The 12,572-nt window shown below is 35.9% G+C and overlaps 1 protein-coding gene across 2 annotated transcripts in view; it reads left to right on the top strand.

Moving 5' to 3' along the window:
• Window positions 1-12,572, top strand: part of PKD2L2 (polycystin 2 like 2, transient receptor potential cation channel) — a 40,055-nt gene that overhangs the window by 19,614 nt on the left and 7,869 nt on the right. For both annotated transcript variants that reach the window (XM_008513810.2, XM_070570925.1), the window contains exons 9-12: window positions 2,838-2,958; window positions 4,008-4,109; window positions 5,615-5,679; window positions 6,289-6,343. In XM_008513810.2, coding sequence (XP_008512032.2) covers window positions 2,838-2,958; window positions 4,008-4,109; window positions 5,615-5,679; window positions 6,289-6,343 — 343 coding nt within the window. The remainder of the gene's footprint in view (window positions 1-2,837; window positions 2,959-4,007; window positions 4,110-5,614; window positions 5,680-6,288; window positions 6,344-12,572) is intronic.

The raw sequence follows: 12,572 nt of genomic DNA, 5'->3' as shown, positions 1-12,572 counted from the left end.
ATGTTTAGAGAACAGGGTCCTTATTGCCTACCCTTGCTCCCACAAGCTGTGTGCAGGCTGCTCCAAGTATACCTGCACAGCTGCCTGCCATAGGCTTGGGGATGAGAGATGGATAGCTGCTGCCAAACTAAAAGCTAAATTGACCAAAATTGTCCAAGCCTGTCCCTGGAAGTTGCAAGCCTTCAATAGGCTCCAGAGTTCCAAAATAGTTACATGAGAGAGATTCTACCAGTGTGATTGTTGTCTAGGTGGGAAGAAAGATTCCTAGTATCTACTATCCCCCCCACATCCTCCACCCTGAAGGTGTTTTTGTTCATCCAGAAGAAAAAGTTAAGAAAATGTGTTTCTGGCCACCTCTCAGGGAGAGGCAAAGCCCAGGGCCTGCATATGTGTGTGTGTGAGGGGTGGGGGGAGAGGAAGATTGTCTGATAACCTCTCCACACACCAAGCGGGGAGACTGAAGTGCTACAGCCTCAAGTTAAAAGTGATTCCCTCATTGTGACTTGAAGCGTGAGTGTCCAAGGAATCTCATTTCTTGGACTTGAATTAAGATGGTCCCAGGCTAGAATACTTGTATTCATCTGCAGACACAAACAAACAAAATACTCTCTGGAGAAGATAACTTCATCCTAAGCCTCAAATTACTTCTACAAGTAATTTTTAAAGTATAATTTAATTTAATAATAATTTAATAATTGCTTACAGTCAAAGATAACCTGATCCGTAAGGGAAAAAAATCGTAAGCCATAACCAGCAGATACAGCAGACAACAGAAACAGACTCAAAGACTTCAGATATTGAAATAAGCAATATATACTATATTTAGAGAAATAAAACAGGTCAGAAAATATCTTCAGAGAACAGGATAGTGACATATTTGAAAAAGTATCAAATAGAATTCTAGAACTGAAAATTATAGCAACTGAGATTAAAAACCCAGTTGACAGGTTTGACAGCAAATAAGACAGAGATGAAGAGAGAATGATAAAGTGAAAAATAGGTAGGAAAACATTATCGAAAATGTGGCATAGAGAGACAAAAGGTGGGGAGAGGGTGTTAGACATAAAAGATAGAATGAGAAGGCCTAACAGATGTTTAACCGGAGTTACAGAAGAAGACAGAGTGGAATAGAGGTAATATTTGGAGAATGCTTAGGAATAGATACCACCAAATCATGACTCCTAGTGAGAGACTGGGAAGTCTTAGTAACCACAAATGGTACATTATTATGAAACAGTCTGTTAGCTATTTTATTCAATAAAAGAGAACTCTAGAAATCTAGCAGGGGTATCAAGAAGTTACAAAACTATTTTCACTCAATATAACCCTGTATGCTGAGGAGTCATGGTGTTCCTTTTAGCTTTAAAAAAAAAAAAAACGGATAAACTAAGCTCCAGTTAAGAGGAGAAGTGACAGTTACATTGTATTTTGAGTCTCCAGTGCCTATGTGGTGACAACCATTCAGTAAATTGCTCAGGTGTTTATTACTCACATTATTATTTACAGAGCAGAAGTATTTGAACATTTTCCTGATATGGAAAGGAGTGAATGGAAGACTTAGTTAATAAGCTAATTTCTGGAGAGGAGAAATGGTGCCTTTAACTTAGCTTTTCTTGTATAAACACAACTCAGGGATAAAAGATCAAGTTAGAAACACTAAAATAAAACCTCTTATTCTCCTATGCCAGAGAGGAAACAACATTTGATGTGTTGAAAAACTTTAGCGTCCTTCCAATTCAGCATTTCTCTATCTTGTGTAGAAGAGCATTACAAACCAGTATTACAAGTTGAATAAATACTCTAAGTATGATTTACTCAGGTCTTAGTTAGATACTGGGGATGACATTCCAGATAACTCAACAGTCTTAGGACTCCCAATAGACAATTTCTTTGAATTCATCTTTTTCCTTCACTGTAGATAGCCCTATGGTCCCTTTACGTGATTGGCGAAATCAATAAGGAATAAAAAGTGTTCTCCCTTTTGAATAACCAACCAATCATGAAAAGTATCTACATATTATTAAAAATTCCTTCCCAGGTTTCCCCTTAAAATAAAGAACTCATGTACATAACTTATATCCCTGGTGTGTCTGGCAATGCCATTGTAAATTCATGATGAGAAAATAAGACTTCAGGTTAAGAAATCCTAATTCTATCTCTGCTACTACTACGCTCATTCAAAGCCTTAATTTCTTAATGTTCCATCTTTAAAATTAATAAAATGAAGACGTATATTTTAAATGCTATTTCACATCAAAACCAAGCTTTTATATAGTTATTCAAGAGAATAAAATAAACCTCAGAATCATGTTTGAGGATCATTAGTAGCACTTGTTTGAGACTTAGCAAGTGACAAATTGTTGGCATCCTTATTTTAGCAGAAGAGGTGAAAAAAATTAAACATAGCATTGATGTTAGAAATGCTAGGGCTCTTGAGTCTAAGTACAACTTCAAAATCACTAACTGAACAAGGTCAAAGTATTCTAAGTTTTAGAAGGGCACAGGAATGGCTAAGGAGGCCACTGCCAAGACCAGGTGGTAAGCAGGTACCTCAAGGTTCAAGGCTTGTAGGTGATCATTGGGTTCAAGCTGGTTAAATGAAATGAAGCCCATAATTTCCTGAACTACCTGTTCAGCTATTGAGGTACCTCACGTCTTGCCTTTTAGGGGAATTTTCTACATACAGTTTTATAGAACTCTGTGCTAACATAACTAAAGCCAGAGAACATATGCCATATGAAGCTAGATGCTTTCCTAGACACACTGGTAACCCCCATCAGTTGTCAGGTATGTATAAAGGGATATAATATTTTCTAATGTTTTTCTTCCCATCAAAGATTTGCACAATTTCGAATTGTTCTTGGAGATTTTAATTTTGCTGGAATTCAGCAAGCCAGTCGTATCTTGGGACCCATTTACTTCATCACTTTCATCTTTTTCGTGTTTTTTGTCCTGCTGGTAAGAATGAACATATATGTCCCCTTTTTTGCATAAATTTTTTAGAATAGAAAAATGAAATTGCTAATTTAGAGGAAATTATAGTATCACTGCTTAGCTGTCAGAACACCTTACATTTATTAAGAATGGTGTGGATTCCTAGTAATCTAGGTTCTCTAGTACAGTGTCTAAATGTTTTCAAGTTGTGCAATTGATCACAATAGTTACCAAATGGGTGTTTATTGTGTGCCAAGAATGTGCTAAATCTTTTACACATATAACTTCAATGTCCCAGGTCTCTCCAGCCTGGGACATTCCATAACAGTAGGTATGAATTAGGCCATGAATGAATATTCTGCCCATATTGCAATGGCTTTTGGCCCTTACAGTTGAAATCTCACATCTTTGTGATTTTCAGGAGTCCCCAGAATGGGTCTCTCACATGTGCTCAGGACAAATCTACTTGGCCTTCCTAATCAAAGAACCTTGCCTTCCTAGTCAAGGCACTGCTACTGTCCTCCATGAAAACATTTTTTTGTCATGCACATTAGTTATCCCCTGGTGGTGGCCCAGAGTCTTCAGGGTGACAGAGCTACGCCACAGTGAAAAATGGAGATGGGGGTTGGGGGTAAGAATACCCTCTCCACAATTCTGTTTGTGTTATCTGGACATTAGTAGTCATAAGAGCTGTGGTAAGACTGTGCATTTAAACAGCTTTATAGAATTTTTTTAAAAACACTGCCCCTGTGAACATATAATTACCTTACTCAAGTTTTTTTCTGATATGTAATATTGATAAATTAGTGTGTATATATATATTAGTAACCAGTTCACATGTACATATTTTACCTTCTGCTTTTCTCATTTACCATAAATATCTATGTCCATATCCACACACTGCACTTTTCCTATTCTACTGTATTATAGTCTGCAAAGCCATTTCTCAATTATTGAGCATATGAGTTAATTTTAAAATTTAAATCTAACTTTACAAATCCCAGCACTTGTCAAAATCACTAACATTTAAACTAAATTTTTATTGAAATAATTATTTGAATATTTCTCCTCAGAACATGTTCTTGGCAATAATTAACGATACCTATTCTGAAGTGAAAGCTGATTATTCAATAGGCAGAAGGCCAGACTTTGAGCTTGGTAAAATGATTAAAGAGGTATGTCAAATTATTTTCCTAATTAGAATTCTAAGACAAATCTTGTTCAGTTTTATACTGTTATAGTTTGAATAACACTTAAACCCCAAGTAGTAGTGGGTTTTGAGGGTTTGTTTTTTTGGCAGGGGGGAGTAGACACTCATATTTGTATCATTTCACTACCAGGCAGTGAAATATGCTCTCTGGCTTTAAAAGTGTGGCCAAAATTATTTCAGAGTTCAATATATCAAATAGTAATTGAGCTATTTACTAAATGCAAAGCATTGTGGGGTATTACAATAAAACACTGTCTTCCCTCCAAAAGTTTTCAATTTAGATGCTGGTAAATTTCTAGTTTAAACTCAACTCCATGAGCCTTATCTTCCTCACTTTCCTGTTTCTGTTAATGGTAACACTCTTTTCAGTCACGTACCCCTGGCTCAAAAACCTTGGACTTTTTATTCCTTTGTCCCTTACATGGTCTGTTGCCAAGGCTTGTGTGTAAAGTTCATCTCTGTAGTTTTGCTCATGTTTGTGGAACTCAAGGACACTTTCAATTCTAACTGCCATCACTAGATTAGGGCCCTGAGTACTTTTCACCCCGCCTTCTTATGGTGACATCTTCTTAACTGTTCTAGCCTCTTTCCTGTGCCAGCCCAGCTCTGATCATATCACTTCTCTGCTCAAAATTCTTCAGTTTCCCTGGGTATGTCAGAATAAGTCCAAATTCTTTACTCAAACATTCAAGGCCCTTCTCAAGTCTCACAGTCTCGACCTATCTTTATTCACTATCATTTGACTATAGAATTTCTACCTTCTCTGCTTCCATTTGTAGCACTGTATGTCCCAGCTAAGGTTTTGAGCACAGTGCTGTTTGCTACGCTTGCTCTCACTCTCTCCTCTGGGCCTCTACTCATGTCATCCCCTGACTCCAGGAATATTCCCTCCACTCTCTCACTGGCATTCTGTTCTCCCTGACAGAGTGGAATCTTCCCTGTCCTCTCAACACCTCCCCTCACTTTGAGTGTAGCAGAGTTGTGTGTACCGTCTTGCCCATCTCTGCACACCCACGGCTCTAACCATAGAAATGTTCTCATAGCTGTGGGGTTAGTAGGGTTTAAGAACTCTATCCAAGAACTTACCTGTGAAAGAAAACTATTAATATGTCCTCCATTGAGCTTAATTGTGGGTTTTTTCATCTTTTATCTCTTCATTATGATGTTGGTTATTTGCATTAAATTTTTAACATCCTTAATGCAATAAGTATTAATAATACTCTTTAAAGATTTTTTTTTCAAGTTCAGGTGTGATGTCCACAAGAGAACCCCTTTTTCTTTTTCATCAGCAGGAAGAAACCATAAGTGGTAACAAAGTGAAAGAAGGATAATCATAGCATTTGTCTCCAGATTTCTATAGGGTAGCAGTCCCTAGAGACAAGCATTCCATACTCCCTTTATCTTGATAAAAAATTAACAATAGGGGATACATTTTTTGGCGAACTTTTAACTATTTTTAATTATGCCCAGAGTTACCACAATGTTCTTGAAAAACTCAATCTAAGGAAACCTCAAAAGGATGAAGACAAGAAAAAGTAAGATGACTTTTCTTAAATTTTTAACTTACCATTTTAAAGCTCTAAATTATGAGGAACTTACAATGAGACTAAGGTTCTGATTGCAAAACAATCACCATCAAATGTGCTGATTCCAAATATGTTGTCAATACATCCAGATAGTGCCTTCTAATTTCTAAGAGTGTCATGAAACGCTAAGCTAATTTAAAATTAACGTAAGCATGCCATGCCACTCAGACAAAGCTTTAACAGAATATTGGAGGGGAGAATAAAGTTCCTCTAAAAAGGTAGGAAACAATTTTAGTCTACATTAAGTGCATTTATTTAGCTATCAAAATAAAAACATTTTTACACAAAATATTTAAGGATACACTTGTATTTATTGAATCATTTTGGTGTCAAGATGCTTCCCAAACCCAAACTTCTGGCAGTGGGACACAACAAAAACATTTTTTTCTAGCTAGAGATGTGATACTCTGGAGAACTTATGAATGACCACATTTTCCAAATAATTAGTGTTGTCAAAAAGAACAAATGCAATTCAGATCCTTACTATAGATCTGATTGTATTTTATGCTGGCATTTCCCTATTAACTGTCACATGCCTCTGATTTTTTATATTCTCAGTATGAAAAGTGGAGATTTGGCTGAACAAGCCAGAAGAGAAGGCTTTGACGAAAATGTAAGATTTTAATTTTCTCATAAAGAAATGATAGCATTATCAGAAATATGCTTACAAAAAAGCTCTGATTAAAGATTGAGGGGCTGTCCCAGTGGCATAGTGGTTAGGTTTGCGCGCTTCGGCTACCTGGGGTTCACAGAATTAGATCCCAGGTACAGACCTGCACATGCTAATTGGGCCGTGCTGTGGCAGCCTCTCACGTGCAAAACAGAGGAAGATTGGCACAGATGGTAGCTCAGCAACAGTCTTCTGGCAACAGGAGGAGGATTGGCAACAGATGTTAGCTCAGGGCCAATCTTCCTCACCAAATAAACAAACAAATACAGTCTGTCTCACCACTTTAACTGGTGTCTGGCTTTGTTTAAAAAAAGAAAAGAATTGAAATGATATGCTTTTTTCAGAGCAGGAGTTGCTACCTCCAAATAATTTCTCCCAGAATCTAGATCCTTTCCTGTTTAGGACAAATCATTTGGATTCCAGATGCTCTCTTATTGGTGCTCTCAGCCAGATAGCCTGGTCCTACAGCTGTACACTCGTTGTGGGATCATCACACAGATTTAGTGAGTATACTCAATTGAGATGATTATATAATTTTTCTCTTGTAATCAATGTGATGAATCACTTTAATGACTTTTTTATATTTCAAAATTGTAACATATACATTCAACAAATCACTAAACATATATTTAAGAAATAATGAGCAAACCCTCACATACCATTACCACCCAAGTGAAAAAAATAGAACACTGCTCTACTTCTGATTGCCCAGCCCCCTGAATATGCTCAGAAAGAGGACAGCAGTGTCGAGAGATTAGAATAAGCAAGGAAGTACATATGTTGGAGTGAGGTTTCTCATTGTCAGATAAGGGAGTTACAAAAATGGAAAGGTTGAAGGTTAAAAACAAACTTGCAGTCTTGGATTAGAATTGCAGATGTGTGTATGTGTGTATTTTCTAGCTCTGTCCACTAAGAAAGCTAGAAGGAATGACATCCTAGTAGCAATGACACAACTAGTGCCCAGATCTTGGATTCCAAATACCATTCTCCTCTAAAAGGAACCAAAGCTACTTGGAGATAAGGCTAATTCCAGGGCTGAAAAGTACAAGATGAGTCTGGAATATCTTGTTGAGCTAGAAAGTAAAAGTGCTCAAAGAATGTGGAGATCTATTAAAAAGAGACAAGAGTCAGCTTGAAGGGACTCCCACTGGCCAAATCTGGGAATATTTAAGTACTATAAAGAAGAATGATTTCTAATTCTAATTCATTGAATAAAATAAAATTCCATGAGTCCATAGTGATCTAAACATATACAAGAATTGAAGTCTGAGGAAGAATGGGACACTTGTATACCTCTCCACAAAATACATATTAATTACAAAAAGAAAGGGAGTAATGTCAGGGTGGAGAAGTCTGGCAGATGTCACCTTAATCAGTACTGGAACAAGTTGAAATCATACACACCTCATAGGATGCTAAGAGAACACAGCATCTCTTCTCTAACATTCCTGCTGAAGATGTATAACCTGATGAAACATCATACAAAGCTAAACTTAGGGACATTCTACAAAATAACTGGCCTGTATTCTTTCAAAAGTGTCAAAGTCATGAAAGTCAAGGTAAAGCTGAGGAACTATGCAAGACTGAATGAGATTAAAAGGCAAGTAAATACAACGCATAATCCTGGATCCTTTTACTACAAAAGGCATCATTGGAACAATTGGTAAATTTGAATGGGGAACTGAGGATTAGATGGTCATAATCTATCAATATTAATTTTAAGATTTTGATGGTTGTACTGTGATTATAAAGGAGAACGTCCTTGTATGCAGGAAATACACACTGAAGTATTTAGGAACAATGGGGCATTCATGTTGACAACTCTGAATACTTCAGAGGAAAAAAGTATTTGTATTGTTCTTGTAACTTATCCATAAGTTTGAGATTCTTTTAAAAAAACAAAACTATAATTCAATAAAGCATTTATGAAATAAAAGATGCTGTAAATTGAAAGACATATTATGTATCTGGGAAAAGTACCTAGAATGAACATGAGACTTATCCAAGTAAAATTTGGATTTTATTGACTTACAAGGAAAAGAAAATCACTTTAGCATGACAACATTCAACACCACAAATCAACAGAACACCTAAAATATATTCAAGGAAAGAAAATGTAAGCCAAGGATTTTTATTTCTACCAAAGCTGTGATTCAAGTATAAAGGCTCAAACAGTTTTGATCATGTAAGAACATGGAGAATACTGTTGTATTCCTGAGGATTCTACAAGAAGATCAGCTTCAGCCGACCAAGAGATGATTGGAGAAATTTTGGAAAAAAGAAGGGGGAGAGAAGGTATAAAGTAGAAAAAGCTGACCTATTTGTTCACATGTAATAGCTAATAGTTAAAGAATTATCATTTAGAGTTAATAATCAAGAAGAAACTATACCATATTTAAGAGTACAATATTAAAAAGATATTGTTTTATTGATTTTAAAACACTTTTTTCACATTTTTAACATCTCTAAAATCAAGTTCTCCCTTATGGTTGATTGATAGTGTATCATACTTTAACTGGCAGCATTTTTTCCCCAAATGGTACATAAAATAATGGGGTATTTTACAACAAACTCCATCTCTCAGATACAATGAGATATGTTAATACAATTAAATATTATTGGGTAGTAGAGGGGAAGGAGATAAGGAGGAAGAAATTACAAGCTAATTTTCTTGTTCAACTTGCTTGGTTCCTTGTTGAGGAAACTAAAGCAAGAAAGGGAGGACTCAGGGTGTATAAAAAGATACATGAATAAATACAAACCAGTAAAGCGAAAATGCATACATTTCTAAAGGGCAGAAGTACCAAAACAAAAAAGAGAACAGAAAATATACCACATGGTAAAAGACTTAAAATACAACATAAAACAAGATGATGTAACTGTGACCAGATATATCTGACATATCAGTAAAGGCAAATAAGTTTACTTAAAAAGAAAAAGAAAATATTTTCAGATTGAATCATGAAGCAGCACCCAATTCTATGCTATGTCCTAAAATATATACCAAAAACAAAGTGATTCAGAAAAGTTATATATGAAAGCGTGAGTAAAGGTATAACAGGCAAGCTAAAGATATCAGGGGACTCAAATCTAGACAAAAAGCTCTAAAGGAGATGGAGGGCACTTTATAAGGCTAAGATAAACCTTAATATGTATGATTATCTATACACCAAATAATACTGCATCAACTTCCGTAAGTAAAGACTACTAGACTTATAAAAGGAGAAATAGATAGGAACACACTAAAAATAGAGAACAGATCAAGAAAAGTAAAAGGATAAAAAAACCCCAAAACAATATAATGAAGAAGGCAATCTTAGGGTTATGTATTAAACGTTGTACTCTCAGAAGATACACCTGCTTTTCAAAAACCCATTCATGAAAATTGATCATATATTGGGCTACAAAGAAAATCTTAATAAATTCCAAAAGGTAGTTAATATAGAAAAAAAATTCTCTGAAAACATAACAAAAATGTTATGAACAAAATTAGAAAATAAAAAGATTCCTTAAACCAAGAAATTGTAAACTGTCTATTAAAGAATTCTTGAATCAAAGAGAAAATACAAAATGAAATTGCAGAATTCCTAGAAAATAAAGTAATAAAAACACTATATAGCAGAATCCATGAGATAAAGTCAAAGAATACCCAGAGGAAAATTAATAGCCTTAAATTTATCAATAAAAATCAAAGACTGGGGCTGGCCCAGTGGCACAGCAGTTAGGTTTGCACACTCTGCTTCAGTGGCCTGGGGTTCACTGGTTAGGATCCTGGGTGAGGGCCTACATACCACGTATCGAGCCATGCTGAGGCTGGCGTCTCACATACAAAATAGAGGAAGATGGGCATGGATGCTAGCTCAGGGCCAATCTTCCTTAGCAAGAAAAAAAAGAGGAGGATTGGCAGCAGATGTTAACTCAGAGCCAATCTTCCTAAAAAAAAAAAGGGGGGGGGGGCAGCCCAATGGTGCAGTGGTTAAGTTTGCACATTCTGCTTCGGCATCCTGGGGTTCACCAGTTCAGATCCCAGGTGCAGACCTATGTACTGCTTGTCAAACGATGCTGTGGCAGGCATCCCACATATAAAGTAGAGGAAGATGCGCACGGATGTTAGCTTAGGGCCAGTCTTCCTCAGCAAAAAGAGCAGGATTGGTGGCAGATGTTAGCTCAGGGCTAATCACCCTCAAAAAAAAAAAGACTGAAAAAAAATAATTTTAGCATGTAACTCAAAAGTTAAAAAAGAAGAATAAATAGAAAACAGAAATAAGAAATAAAGAGAAAAGCAGAATTAATGAGTTACAAACAAAAAGCAGTATAAATAAACAAAAAGCTGGTTCTTTGGAAAGATCAGGGAAAAGAAACCACTAGGTAACAAATAGAATAAGAGGGAGAAAGCATAAACATACAAAGTAAGAAATTACAATGGGGAAAGAATGAAGAAACAGAAGGAATTAAGAAATATCACTGAAAGAAACTGAAGAAGACACAAACAAATGGACAGATACTCTGTGCTCATGGACTGGAAGAATTAATATTGTTAAAATGTCCATATTACCCAAAGCAATCTACAGATTCAATGCAATCCTTAGCAAAATTCCAATGGCATTCTTCACATAAACAGAAAAACAATCCTAAAATTTGTATGGAACTACAAAGACCCTGAATAGCCAACCAATCTCGAGAAAGAACAAAGCTGGAGGCATCATGCTTCCTGATTTCAAACTATATTACAAAGCTACCGTAATCAAAACAGTACGGTATTTGCATAAAAGCAGACACACAGACTAATAGAACAGAATAGAGAGCTGAGACATAAACCTATGCATATGGTCAATTAATTTATGACAAAAGAGCCAACAATATGCAATTGGGGAAGGACAGTCTCTTAAATAAATGATATTGGGAAAACTGGACAGCCACATGCAAAAGAGTGAAACTAGACCACTATCTTATACCATACACAAAAATTAACTCAAAATGGATTAAAGACTCCTAAAAGAAACATAGGCAGTAAGCTTATGACATCAGTCTTGGTGATAATCTTTTAGACTTGGCACCAAAAGTAAAGGCCAAAAAAGCAAAAATAAACAAGTTGAACTACGTCAAACTAAAAAGCTTCTGCACAGCAAAGGAAACCATCAACAAAGTGAAAAGGCAACTATGGAATGGGAGAAAATATTCACAAATCATATATCTGACAAGGGGTTAATTTCCAAAATATATAAAGAACTCATACAAGTCATAACTAACAATTAAAAAATGGGCAGAAGATGTGAATAGACATTTTTCCAAAGAAAACATACAGTGACGTCATGCGATTCATGCTTTTAAAAGCTCACGCTGGAAATAAGCCAGATATAGAAAGACAAACTCTGTATGACTCCACTCATAGTTGGAAGTTAACATTTAGACAAAGAGAACTGATTGGTGGTTACCAGGGGAAAGGGGGGTGGGGGGAGGGCACAAAGGGTGAGGTGGTCCACCTACAACACGACTAACGATAATATAGAACTGAAACTTCACAAGGTTGTAAACTATCATAATCTTAATAAAAAGAAATAAAATCATAATAAAAAAAAAAAAAAAAAAAAAAAAAAAGAAAACATACAGATGGCCAAGAGGTACATGAAAAGATGCTCAACATAACTAATCATCAGGGAAATGCAAATCAAAACCACAATGAGATATCACCTCACATCTGTTAGAATGGCTATTATCAAAAAAACAAGAACAAGTGGTGGCGAGGATGTGGAGAAAGGAAACCCTTGCACACTGTTGATGGCAATGTAAAATGGTGCAACCAGTATGGAAAACAGAATGGCGGTTCCTCAAAAAATTAAAAACAGAAATACCATATGATCCAGCAATTCCACTTCTGAGTATTTATCCAAAGAAAACAAAAACACTAACTCAAAAAGATAAATGCACCCCCATGTTCACTGCAGCATTTACAATAGCCAAGACATGGAAACAATCTAAGTGTCCACTGATGGATGAATGGATAAATAAAATGTGGTGTGTATACGTGTGTGTGTGTGTGTGTGTGTGTATACATATAAAAAAAGTCAGAGGAAGACAAATACCATATGATCTCACTTATATGTGAAATCTAAAAGAAAAAGAGAGAAAACCTATAGATACAGAGAATAGACTGGTGGTTGCCAGAGGCGGC

This window comes from Equus przewalskii, chromosome 13 (assembly GCF_037783145.1).
Source record: "Equus przewalskii isolate Varuska chromosome 13, EquPr2, whole genome shotgun sequence".
Classification (NCBI taxonomy): Eukaryota; Metazoa; Chordata; class Mammalia; order Perissodactyla; family Equidae; genus Equus; species Equus przewalskii.
Note: the sequence above shows the minus strand (reverse complement) of the source record. Positions and strands in the feature narration are given on the sequence as shown.